The sequence below is a fragment of the Nannospalax galili genome, unplaced genomic scaffold, assembly GCF_000622305.1.
Source record: "Nannospalax galili isolate Female #2095 unplaced genomic scaffold, S.galili_v1.0 scaffold332, whole genome shotgun sequence".
NCBI classification, from domain to species: domain Eukaryota; kingdom Metazoa; phylum Chordata; class Mammalia; order Rodentia; family Spalacidae; genus Nannospalax; species Nannospalax galili.
In genome coordinates this window covers 1,539,469-1,553,028 of record NW_008333794.1, presented here as the reverse complement: position 1 = coordinate 1,553,028, position 13,560 = coordinate 1,539,469, and the positions used below count along the sequence as shown (strand labels likewise).

The following is a 13,560-nucleotide window of genomic DNA, read 5'->3' as shown; positions in this document are numbered from 1 at the left end:
ATTCAGTAAACATGAACCTAACCTGGGTCTCGGCCCAACCCATCCCCCTTCCTGGAGTTTGGATCTGACCTCACAAGTCTGCCTTCCAAGAGAGGCTGCTTTCATTTCTGTGAATGTGTAGACACTTGAGGTGAAAGATGCTATTTCAAAAGTGAGCTGTGAAATGCTGAAATGAGAACCATGGGAGCTGGCAAGAGGTGAGTTCTTAGGAGGTGAGGGGGTTCTTAGGAGGCATGGAGGGGGCTCGGCACACAGTCTGGTCCTTTAATGGCACATGGACTGCTCGTGGCACGGAGAGGGGTTTGAGGGGGTTGGTGCTATGTGCCTTGTTTTTTAATATTACTGAATTCTGGGAGTGAAACTTAACCCTTGTTTAGCATATGCAACAATGGAGGCTCGGCACCTCATAGGCAGCAGGGGCTGCATGAAGACATGTCTGTTCTTTATGCCTTGTAGCCTATACTCTCTCCCTCCTTTTCTGGGTCCATCTCTCAATCAAAGCACCTGAGAGCTCAAAGACTTCCCTCTGACAAAAACCACAGCAGCCAGTAACTCCTTTAGCCACCTCACCTCCTCTGTCCTCATTGTCAGTCACCAGGGACCAGGCAGAGTAAGGCCTAAAGGACCATGTGTCTGAGCCTATTCTGAGCACCACACAGTCAGCTCACTTGCCCCCAAAGGGGAGGGACTAGCAACTCCTGTCTGAGCCTTTGTAGCTCATTGCCCCCTGGCCTTGGTGTCTATGTAAACAAATCTCACTTGTGCTGCTGTTGCTGCTAGTGTGCCAGAGTGGCACTGAGCCTTGGACCCCAGTGCTGGACAGACCAATGTAGAGTACCCTGAGGGGCACCGGGCAGATACACAGTGTAGAGCCACTTGGGGCAGACATGGAATGTCTGTATGTGATATGCAAAAGCTGGGCTTTATGGAGTAGCTCTGCCCACAGGTGGAAAGAGAAGGGCTCAGGAGCTGGGAGCATTGACAAACACTGGGCATTTTCAAAGCCAAATAGAGTGTCAGTAATGTCAAAGAATCAGGTGCTTCCTTGGGAGCCCGAGTTCTGGATTTGGGAGCTGTGCTTTCAAAAGTTATAAAATCTAAAGATGAAGGAAAAAGAGTGGGTAAGCACAGGGAGGCTGTGGGTTATGGTCCTGTGGCCTTTACTGGACTCTGACTGCAGCAGGAGGCTGTCCAAGGCCTCGATTCCCTGGAGCACTAGAGTCAAAGAGCAGCATTGCTACAGGAAAATCTTCATGGACATCATGAAATTCTGTGGAACTGGCTTCCAGACACTCTGTTGTTCTCCACAACTTCTTCCCCAGCTTTCTGCCATGGTTCCTGCGATAAATCTTTGCCATGGCTCCTCTATCCATGCAAGGGCTAGATTGGCCAGCCTTTTCCTGCTACTCTTAGAAGAACTGTGGCAAGTTCCCAGGCCACTGGAGGATGGGTGTGCTGATGCTAGTGTCCTAGGCACTATGCCTGTCTGCCTGCAGAGCCCGGTGCAGCCTCTAGGACATGGCTGACTTTCTGCCCATTCCCAATTCCATATCCACAAGCCAGGGAACAGCTACATATTGCAAAGCCATTGCTGTGCAATTGATTGTCTACCGTGTCACCACAGGGAGCATCCATGGCTGCTGTGGTTGACCATTTGTGAGAAATACTAGCTTTCTCAGCAGCATTCATGGGAGACAGTCTGAGAGGAACAGTGAGGCAGCGGTATAATGAGGCAGAGGGATAGAGACAGCCTCAGTACTGGCCCTGCAACAGAGGAGGAGGAGGACTGCACAGCTCCTGCTCCATTTCATTGGAGCCACCCCCAGTTCCATCTCTTGCCATTGATCACCTGATTCCATGTGGCCCTGGCACAGAGGTACTTGTCCTGTTCAGGATCAGTCATTGCACAAAGACACACCTGCTGCTAGCACTTCTCACATCAAAGCACTGATGTCCTGAGGTTCCATGGCTTCCACCCTGGGCTCCCAAGCAGATGCTGAGGTTCAGGGGTTGGGGTCATGAACTTGGATGGCTGGAGCCATTTCTAGTTTCACAGAGGCTGAGAAGAGGGGTTACAGTGCCAAGGGCATCTGCCCCCAGGAGAGGGTTACAGTGAAAGTGGGTCCGGCCTCTCACATCAGCTGTCTTCTTCTTTCATTAACAAGAGGGCATTTGGGTAGACAAGGGAAGCTTTTAAAAAAGAGGCAGAGGGTGGGAGGAGAGGGCAAATAACTTCCTAGACAAGTTGCTTTACAAAATGAGCACTGCCAGGGGCTGTTTCCACACAGGCTGCAGCCTCACCTCCCTTTCCAATACAGAGAGTCGCATCCTGGTGACTACTCTCCATCCACAGTGGCCTAAAGCTCAGGGGGGAAATGTGTTGGGAACACACCGGGCCTGGATGGGGACCACGTGGCTGTCTGAATACTTGGTGCCACCATATTCACACAGGGCAACTGTTGCCCTGGATTTTCTTTTCTTTTTTTCTTTTCTTTTCTTTTCTTTTCTTTTCTTTCTTTCTTTCTTTCTTTCTTTCTTCCTTCCTTCCTTCCTTCCCCTCTCTCTCTCTCTCTCTCTCTCTCTCTCTCTCTCTCTCTCTCTCTCTCTCTCTCTCTCTCTCTCTCTCTCTCTCTCTCTCTCTCTCTCTCTCTCTCTCTCTCTCTCTCTCTCTCTCTCTCTCTCTCTCTCTCTCTCTCTCTCTCTCTCTCTTTTTAAGATGGGGTCTCCCTGTAGCCCCAGCTGGCCTGGAACTTGCTATGAAGACCAGGCTGGCCTCACAGAGATCTGCCTGTCTCTGCTTCCTGTGTGCTGGGATTAAAGGTGTTTGCCACCACACCCAGCTGCCCTGGATTTTCTATCCTAGCCTTGAGGATTGGGGTGGGGAGGCATACCACTAAGCACTAGCCCCTAACAATGAATGTCCAGTGCTGGCTATGTAGATGAAGATACTGGTATCCCAGCAACAGGACTGGCTGCCCACTCACAGAGGACTGCAGGGACACAGCCTTTTGTTAGTGTGTCTCAGGGGACGCCACCCAGAGAATAGAAGGGTCTCAGTATGCCAGGGGTTTGGGAGACCTTGGTATAAACCAACCCCAGAGAGGGACAGGACAAGGCCTAGGGCAGATGCCCTATTTTTGGACAAATATGGAAGGGAAAACTGTGAAAGACAGGAGTTGATGTGTATGGTGATGTGATGGTGAGTGTTAACTGTCACTTTGACAGAATGTTGAATCGTCTATGAGATGGGCCTCTGGATGTGTCTGATGGGGATTGTCTTGATTGCTTTAATTGAGGCGGGGAGACCTATCCACTGTGGGTGGGGGCCATTGCCTGGCCAGGATCCTGGACTGCATGAAATAGAGATGAGATGAGCATAAGCAAGTATTCCGTGCTCTCTGCCTGACTACAGACACAATGTCACAGCTCCCTCAGGCTCCTGCTGTTGTGACTTCCCAGGTATGAGTGGCTATAACCTGGAATTGTGAGCTAAATAAACCCTTTCTCTTTTAGGTTGCTTTTGTGTAGATAGTTTATCACAGCAACAGGAAAAGAAACTAAGGCAGGTAACAACTGAGGGGCTGGCAGTCCATTGTCCACTGATGCTCTGGCCTCTCACCAGGCCACCCTGAGAGGCTTTGACATCCCTGGCCCAAGGTAGGACCCTGGAAATCCTGCCTGGAAGCTCCTCGATGACCTCAGTAGTCAGGCAGAGTAGGAGCTGTATTCCAACACCTGCTGCTGAACAGGCTCGGATGTTGCCCAGCCCTGACATCTAGCTCTTTCTAAACCTGTGTAGTACATTCTAAGTTGCATTTCTAACAGGACCCACTTGGGTGGGGGCAAATCTTTTGATGACAACAAAATGGCTTGAAGAAATGTAGGTGTTTCAGTATTTGCTTCCTCCAACAAACTAAGGGAAACGGCTGTTCCTGAGGGCTGGACACCGGAGCATCTGAAGGAGGCCCTTCCCCACCATTCTTTTAAGGCTAGATTATGGCATGAGGCAGGAAAGGATGGAAGGAGAAAAGACAGAAAGGCTGAACAACCATCAGTGGTCAGAAGGCAATGAGAACAGCACCAGGGCAGATCCCACAATCAACAAAGTGAGGGGTCAAGGCCACCCAGATGGATCATGTCTCTCAGCTTGCCATAGCACCACACCATGCTCTTGATTCCCAGGACAGACCAAAGGTGGGGTGTGCTCACCCCCAGCTGGAACACATATGGGATCCATGCCTTGGTCATTTGCGTTGCCTTTTCCACAAAGCTTTTCAAGGTCATCCAGTTTTCCTGTAGGGTGTGGAGACAGCCTTGGGTCCAGCTCAGGAAGAAGAACCCTCTTGGGGCCCCATTGCTGAGTTGAGCTGCCTATTCTCCCCACAACTCCAACAGGCAAGTCAGGCCCAACCTTGGGAGCACCACAATGATATGGAGAAAACAGAGGAGGCACACAGAGATGAATTCCTGTGAATTCAAAGCCAGTCTCATCCATATAGCGAGTTCTAGGCCAGTCAAGGATATGTAGTGAGATCCTTTCTCCAAAAAAATACAATACACACACACACACACACACACACACACACACACACAGGCTCAGGATCTAAATCCTTGAGAGTCAGTGATCCTGTTTTTATTTAGCAAATTTTAATTACATGTATTAGCAAATATTCATTATACAAAAGATGGGTTTTATAGACATTTTCATTCACATATGCCATGTGCTTGGCCCATATCCACTCCATTTTTCTCTCCTGCCCCTAGGCCTTTTCCTGCTAGTCCTCTTCCTTTTCCAAATGGTCCCCTTTCTGATTTCATGTTGTGTGTGGTATGTGTTACATGTGTATATGTATGTGTGTATGTGTGTTAACTATATGTGTGCTTTTGTGTGTATGTGTGTTAGTGTGTGTGCATGTGGATGTGTGTGTGTGTGTGTGTGTGTGTGTGTGAGAGATCTAAGTTTTACCTATGAGAAAAGAGATTTATCTTCTGGGTCTGGATTTTTACATTTAACACAATGAGCTTCAATTCTGTCCATTTTCCTACAAATTACATAATTTTGTTCTTCTCTGTAGCTGAGGAAAACTCCATTGTGCATACACAGCATTTTCTTTTTATTTATTTATTTATTTATTTTTATTTTTTATGGGTATGAGTGTTTTGCCTGTATGTATGAAAGTGTACCTATGTCATGTAAGGCCCATAGAGGACAAAAGAAGGTGTCAGATCCCCAGGAACTGGAGTTATGAACAGTTGTTAGCTGCCATGTGGGTGCTGGGAACTGAACCCAGGTCCTCTACAAGACCAGCCAGTGCTCTTAACTGCTGAGCCATCTCTCCAGTCCCACACAGCATTTTCTCTATCCATCATCTGTTGATGGGCATCTAGGCTAGTTCTATACCTGGGCTGCTGTGACCAGTGCAGCAGTAAGCCTGGGTATCCAGGTGTCTCTGTGATAAGCTGATTTAGATTCCTCTGGGTAAGTTGTATTCATTATAGGAGTGGTATAGTTGGAGTGGTATATAGTTGGAGCATATGGAACCCTACTTCTTCATTTGTAAAATGGGAATGGCAAACCCAGCCTCAAGGATTCCTGGGGAGTTACCCAAGACTAACCCCTATGGAGCTGGTTCTTTACTCCCTTTCTGGCTTCTGTCCCAGAAGAGAAACTCAGTCAGTTCTTGCTGGTCAGCTGAATGAGGACACAAAACAGAACTCAAAATGGAGACTATAGGAAAAGTCTTTGACCTGCAGCTTTTGTGTTGTTCTTTGAGACAGGGTCTCACACTGTAGCCTAGGCTGGCCTTGAACTCACCATCCTCCTGTGTCTACTTCTCGAATGCTGAGATGACAGGTGTGTACCCAGCACCCAGCTCTGTGATCCAAAGCTTTGCCATCACTGAGGCAAACTCTATAAACAGAAAACCTCTTCAACAACTGAGGCATGGGATGTGAGTGAGTATGTGTGTGTGTGTGTGTGTATGTGCCCCCCCGCACCTTGATCCCTGTCACACCCTGGGGATGGTTCTGAATCAACTGCAGTGCCTCTCACTGTAAACAGTAGAGAAATCAACTGCAGTGCCTGTCACTGTAAACAGTAGAGACACACTTAAATGCCTTTATTGATCCAAAAGGTCTTAATGGCTCCTCTGATCATTTTTAAGGTTCTGCTAGTGAAGGACTTGCCATGAAAGGTAATTACTGTCTGTACCTTCTAATGTGGTTCATACAAGCTGACTTGCACACAGGAGACCAGGAATCCACTCCTTTTGTGGGGGCAGTGTTATGACTGGGGTGGTGGGATGGACACATCAGCAAGGCTCTTTGGGGTCACTTCAGATTTTCCTGGGTGGGAATGTATTCCTCTACGCAGCTGGGCAGTAGAAGTGTCCTATGCTTTTCCATGCAGGGGCTCCCTAAGTATGCTGTGGGGACTCTTTGGGTAGAGAGCTTGCTTTCTGAGTTACAGGTCTGGGAATGTGAAATGCAAGTCTTAGAGAGCACAGGTGCCTGTGAGACCAAAGGGAAATTACACACACCCTGTCATAGTGGCTGCCCCTGCAGCCAGTACAGGCCCATAGCTGGTGGGGGCTGGGCTCCTGACAGAGCTCACCTGAAGTCTCCCACCGCTTAACCCCTCCAGTCCCTGACGCCCTGAGTCCTCTGGAGTCCAGTGACAATGGTTCATGATATCCAGATGGATCCGGCCACAGGAAGCTGACCTTGGGCATGTTTTAGGGTGAAAGGGGGTAACCCAGTGCTCACTGGCTCAGGAAGTGCTCAAGCTGACCCCAAGAAAGAAATGATCTCATTTCCTGGCCTAAGAATTGGGCGTCATTTCCTGTCCTTGCAGGTGGTGTTGGAAGGAAGCAGTGCATGCCCTGACTCAGAGCCAGGTATCCTAATGATAGTCCCTCTCCACACCTCAGCTAGGGCCACAGTTGGGCTGGGAATGGGGTGTTGTAAAGCCCTGCCCAGGATCCCAGGGACCTCAGCAGAAAGAGCATTCCCGCTGATGATGCTCCTGGTGGGCACAACCCCAGCCCAGCTCTTGCACAGTTTTGTCTCCCGCGAGGTTCCCAGAGAAAGAAGGGGCTCTGCAACCTGCTGCCCACCCTCAGAGATATCACTGACAAGCACAGGCCAAGAAACTGATGTGAAAGTATGCGGTGGGGGGGGGGGCAGCCAGGAGCTGATAAGCAGCCCAGACTTGTTCCCTGCAATTTTAGTTTCTAAATTTCTGTTGCTGCCACTTTCCTTGTGAAACTACTTTCTCAGCAGAGTGCTGGGCACTGCTGCCTTTGTCCTCAGTCTCTCCCCTAGGCTAAATATATCCCAGTTTGTCCAAATGGAGCCTCAATGTAAGAAGCAGATGGTGATAAAATTGGGGGGGGATGACTGGGCAGCCTTCCATTCCAGGGGCATGGCTGGTCACCTTTGCACACCCATGTGCATGTGAAGACTCTGTGTCCCACGTTCACATACTAGAGGCCAGTGCCCACCACCAAGCTGCCCATCAGCCCCTGTTGAATGAGCTTGGGACTCCACGTGGCTCTGGGACCATTCTCAGGGCATCATGGGGAAGCTCCTTCCACCCCCACCCCCAACATCAAACCCCATCCCCTGCCTCCTTCGCCCCTCAATCTCCCTGCCCCTTAACCCTACCCCCACTTTCTTTCCCAGAGCACAGGAGGGAACAGGCAGCAAATAGCCACTCCATCTGTGAGGCTAAGCAATTGGAAATGGGCTGAAGTTCAACCTTCAGGGAACTTTAAACCAGGACTTGTCTACAGAAGGGACCTTTTTTAGATTTTGATGGGGTAAAGACCACCAAGACATACAGCTCAAGAAAAATGACAAAATGAAAGCAAACTCCTCAAAGAACAAGCAGTCCAGTGAAAGGAAGAAGGCCCCCAATGCACGTGAAGCATCCCCCCATCTGTGGAAAGAACAATCGTGGTGTGTGTGTGTGTGTGTGTGTGTGTGTGTGTGTGTGTGTGCTGACTAGAATGCTATCTCTGACAGCACGGCTGGCTGCGGCCCCCTCCCCTAGGCAGGCTTTTTTTCATACCATTTTTCATCATTTCAGTTTTGAATTCTACTAATTATTTTTCAGCATTTAAAATTATATTGGAAAAAAAAAAGACTTGTAATCCTTTCTGAGGGAGCCTGTCTGAAGATTAGGCCATGTGTGGAGAGCAGCAGAGTGTCCCAGGCAGGTGCACCAAAAAGTCAGGGGCTCTGCCAGTCAAAGTCAACATAGGCTGAAGGCCAGAGGCAGCAACAGACGTGAGGTAGGGCCAGCCCTCGGCAGGGCTAGGGAAATCTAATTTGTTTTAGTTAATCAGAGGAGACCTGTGCTTTGTACCCCCCCACCCCCCAGACTCCAGCTCTTGATTTGACAAGGTGATCTATTAGCACCAGGCCCGAAAGGTCACGGCAAGGGCCGTGCCCAGCAGTCCTGCAGCTGCTGGTCCTCCATGGAGCCCCACCCATAGGATGCTGGGGGGAGACCTTGGTGGTCCTCCTCTGGGCGCAGCTGCTGTGTCCTGCCAGTGCACTTTATCTGAAAGGCCCTGCAGCTTTTCTCTAAGGGAAAAACATCCATTTTCTTTTATAATGAGACAATCCCAGTGGGCTTCACAGCCACCACTCCAGAGTTGATCTTGGTCAATGTCTTCCTTCCAAGCCTCTGTGTCCCTGCCCCCAGTATACCAGTCCTGGCCCTTTCCTTGTCTGACACTATGTAGCTGCCTGACACAGGTCTCCATGAGGCCACAAGAATGTGCTGGAGCCTTCCCCTCCACCCCCTGTCCCACTTAGTCTGCTTAGAAAAGAGCTTTGGACTACCTTGGCCTCACCTCACAGAATAACAGCCATCATAACAGACACTGAGTAGGCCATACCCCTCGTACCCTTCCATGATGTTATGGTCCTTAGTGCCTTACTTGATGCCTGGGAGTCCTGGTTGGAGGATGGACTCTGAAGACATGCCTACAAGGTTTCTCTCCCTGTGCTGGGTTTCACTGTGTGGGTTCCAAAAGAACAGCATAAGAGGTCACATTAAGAGGACCCTATCATTTGGAGGTGAGAGCATAGGCTTCCCAGTGCACTTGGTTCCAGGACCTACCACCTCACCTTTGTTCCCCTCTGAGCACCCTGAGAGCCGGCTCAGGTCATAGCAGCCTCTGCTGGGCTTGGGGCACTTCTTAGGGCACACAGGGCCAATGGGGTTGTTTGTTTGTTTTATCTTTTTGAGACAGGGTCTCCCTGTAGCCCCACCTGGACTGGAACTCACTACGTAAACCAGGCTGGCCTCGAACTCACAGAGATCCACCTGTCTCTGCCTCCCAAGTGCTGGGATTAAAGGCATGCGCCACCACGCCCAGCTTCTCACTGGGGTTCTTTAAGCTTCATGCCTCCTAAGGATAGATCTATCCCTAGACCAAGTCAATAGCTGAGGAGGGCCTCAGTTCCTATCTTGGTGGGGGCTGGAAGGTGTTCTGGGTATTATTTACTGTGTCAGTCACCTTGTTAAAGGGGACCCAAAGTCCCCACAGTCAACAGCATGATCTAGTCACGTGGCACATTGTATCCAAAAAACAAAATCATGCATCTGTGAAAGTTGAGACTGAAGGAGCCCAGGGATGGTACAGAGCAGCCAGGAACAGGATCCTCAGCTGCAGTCCCACTCCGAGTTAGCTTTCTGCTGAGACCGCAAACAATCTATGAAAGCAGCACAGTGCTTGCCTGCGTGGGCCTTGTCAGCAAATGTAACTGCCAGACAGAGACTGCCTGTAACCTTTCCTCCTCTTAACTTTGGCCCACACAACACACAAACAGGAAGGCTTTTTTCTTCTGTGTTTGGGGAAAGACAGACCTGACTTTAGAACTTAGAGAGCCTTGGTGATTGTGTTTGACATGTGTCCAAACCTTTATACAACAGTGTCTGAAGTTCAGGGACCACTGTGGACCCTTTGACCTAGACTCCAGCTGTAAGTGGATGTGTCATGTTCCAGAAGTACACAGTGTCACTACAGACTGCAAAGCCCTCTTACCTTGAAAGTTGTTGCAGATTCTGGATTAGCAACAACCAGAGGCGAAATCAGGACCATGCCAGCGAAGTGGGCTGGCCTCTCTGCAGCTGCCAGGATGGAGATGGCACCACCCTGCAAAGCAAAATGGGCCAAGTGGCTACTGACAGCTTGCACCAGCTTCCAACCGGTATGACTGCAAATCCCTCATCTGCTTCCACACTAGTCTAGAGCCCCAGAGGGACCTGGAAAAGACTCCACCCACTGGTGAATAAAGGAGACCTGCTTGCTGGCCTTCCTCCTCTCCTTCCCTCCTTCCCTCCCTCGCTCCCTCCCTCCCTTTCTCCCTTCTTCCTTCCCCTTCTCCTCCTTCCTTTCACTCTTCCCCTCCCTCCTTCCTTTCCTTCTTTCCTCTTTCCCTTCCCACCCGTTCTCTCTCCCTCCCTCCCTCTCCCCTTTCCTTTGCCTCCTCTCTTTTATTTCTTTCAAAGGTCTTACTCTATAGCTCAGGCTGGCCTGAGATTCACAACAATCCTCCTGCCTCAGCCTCTCTAGTGCTGAGCTCACAGGAGTGAGTCGCTTGTGGACCACAAATGAAACAATAACACATTCCTTTTTAGTTTCAAGCCCACAACTCATCACCCATTCTGACAAGTTTTTATGAGTTGATTCTTTGAGGGGAGGTGTTCAATCATACTAATAGGTAGTCATACTTTTTTTCTGGTTCAGTAAAGATTCCAGAAATTCAGTTTCTAGGAAGAAAACCAAGTACTGAATGAACGTGGATGGGGCAGGAGGAAGAAGTCTTGTCTGAAGTCCAGAGGAAACTGACACAGGTGGGGCTAGCAGGTAAGACTGGAGATGCTAGGCAGTGAGGCGACACCCTGGTGTAGGCAGTTCCTAGCACTCTGCCCACCAGCTGACTAGCTTTTCTGCAGGAAGGAGTTACCCTGGGGGCTGTCAGTAGAGAATCTCTGACCTGAGATTAAACTTGGTTGATTCTTGGATCTCAGGTTGCAAAGAAAAAAGGGACTCTGAATTGTTTTCAGGACTGTTTGCAGAAGATCCTGCCCCTTACTGCAGGGCTGGGGATATTCTCTGTGCCTTTCAGGGTCCAAGGATTCATTCCCTCCTCTAAGAAGTGGCTCTGTGGTCTCACTATGAAATGGCAACAAGTGGGTGGAGGAGGTTGGTATCTAATTTCCTACAAGGCCCCACAGAGCTCTGCAGTTAGGCCTGACTGGTCACCTTCTGGCCTTCCAGTCATGACCCGGAAGAGTGGACTTCTAAGTGCTTAACTCCTAAATGCTGCAGAGTAGGAGGATTCCAAGAACAGGTTGTGTAAAAGGGACATACCACCCAGATGGAGGACAGAGGGGCAGGAAGTCAGATGGCTGGCTGGGGACCAGGATGACTTTGAATTGCTCTCTGGTGGTCTGCTTACCATGGAGTGGCCCAAGAGGAAGACAGGGAGCCCGGGGTGGTCCTTCTGTACAGTGTCCACGTGCTGCAGCACATCCCTGACGAAAACTTGGAAATCGGACACCACCATCCTCTCCCCCTCGCTCTGCCCATGGCCAACTGGAAAGGAACAGGAAAAAGAGTTCAGGTTCACGGCCGGAGAGATGGCTCAGTGGTCAAGAGCACTGACCGCTCTTACAAAAGATCTGCGTTCAGTTCCTAGCACCCACATGGCAGCTAACGACTAACTGTAACTCCAGTTCCAGGGGCTTTGACGTACTCTTCTAGTCTCCTCAGGCACTGTAAGCACACGGTACACTTACATACACATAGGAAAAGCACTCATACACATAAAATAAAATAGATTTTTTAAAAGTTCAGTCATCTGTGAGTGCTACACATGCATCCATTTAACCTACCCAATCACTCATGGATGACAGAATCCTCTCCTTTTAGCAACTGGCATAGAGCAGCTAAGGAATTTGTTCAATAGTGTACAGCTAGGATGTGTACCCGCCCATGAGCCCTTCCTTGCAGGCAGCTTTCCCAGGAAGGAGGAAGAAGTAGGCACAGAGTACGCCTTAATGAGGCTCAGCTTCTTGGGGGAGGGTCCCAGGCTCCTTGCCCCTCCCAGCTGTGCTTCAGTGGCCGTCTCTCAACAGGTGTGTTCTGTCCCCCTCCACAGCAAATGCAAGATCAAAAGAAGATGGTCAGTGGTGCTTGACAGGAATCTCAACGAAGCAATAACAAACCTAGGCCATGTCCAGCCCCCCTTGGGGTTGTCAATCCATCATTTCCCCTATGTCCTCTGCTTAGGGTCTCTCCACTTTTTCACTTTGTAAAGGGCCTCAGCCGCCATAGAAAAGGCTTCTGGTAGCTTTGGGGAAGGTCTGGAAACTGCACGATGGACCAGTTTCCAAAGAAGGGGCTAGCACAAGAGGCTGTGGCTACAGCAGGCTGCCAGGAGCCAGGAGTGTTGCTCACACAGCCTCAGCCACCTCCTGGAAAGGACTGGAAAGGACATAGCAGCCACTGGGGCAAGAATACTCCTTTTACAGTACAAGCAGAGAGGGACTGCCAAACCTAGAACTGATGGGATGCCCAGAGCCCAACTTGGAGACCCTGCTTTGGTCAGGCTCCAAAACTTCTGCTCGCCTCTGGCTTATCCCCTTGCCTCCCTATACTCCTAGCTGCCCAGCTACCTGTTTTTCTGTCCATACTCTCGCAGTTTCACCACCTTCAGAACAAAGCCTCCAGGCCTCTTTCCAGTCTGAAGTTTCCACTTTTTAAAAACCTATTATATTTGTGGTAAAGGTATTCACAGAAATTGCACTATGCTGTTTTTTTTTCCCAGCTCAGTGCACTGAGGACAATCACATTGTTGTGAGTCTACCATCTACCACTGGGATGTTACCATACTCCCAAACTGAAACTCCACACCCATTCCTATGACCTCTGCTATTTGCCCCCCTCACCATGCTGAAATCCTAGCTCCAAGATTGTCACTATGGTTGGGATAAAATTTTTCTTTAAAAGGGAATCAAGTTAAGATTATCTGACCAAATGTGACTGGTGTCCTTATTTATTTTTAAATTTTTTTATATGTATGTGCATGCTTGTCTGTATATGTACCACACATGTGCAGGTGTCTAAGGAAGTCAGAAGATAGTGTCCAGATGCCCTGGAACTGGAGTTACAGGTGGTTGTGAGCCAATTGATATGAGGGCTGGGAACTGAACTTGGGTCCTCTGGAAGAGCAGCAAGTGTTCTTAACTGCTGAAACTTTCCAGCCCCTATGGTGTCCTTATAAAAAAGAGAAATCTGGATCTAAACACACTTGAGGGATGAGCATGCTGGGGGCACAGGGAGATAGCACCTATAAGCCAAGCAGGAAGGCCTCAGGAGAGCCCCACACCTTGACTTTGGATTTCCAACCCCTAGCAGTTTGGATAAAGAAACTCCTGGTGTATAAGCCACCCAGTCTGCAGAAGTTGTTATAGTAGCCCTAGCAGACTAATATAGCCATTTAGCACTATCTGTCCACCCCCTTTACCCATAACCACTG

At 49.5% G+C, this 13,560-nt stretch overlaps 1 protein-coding gene across 2 annotated transcripts in view; it reads right to left on the bottom strand.

Moving 5' to 3' along the window:
* Positions 1-13,560, bottom strand: part of Mgll (monoglyceride lipase) — a 102,734-nt gene that overhangs the window by 14,164 nt on the left and 75,010 nt on the right. For both annotated transcript variants that reach the window (XM_008828562.3, XM_008828561.3), the window contains exons 4-5: positions 11,479-11,615; positions 10,059-10,169 (exon numbers count right to left, since the gene is read on the bottom strand). In XM_008828562.3, coding sequence (XP_008826784.1) covers positions 10,059-10,169; positions 11,479-11,615 — 248 coding nt within the window. The remainder of the gene's footprint in view (positions 1-10,058; positions 10,170-11,478; positions 11,616-13,560) is intronic.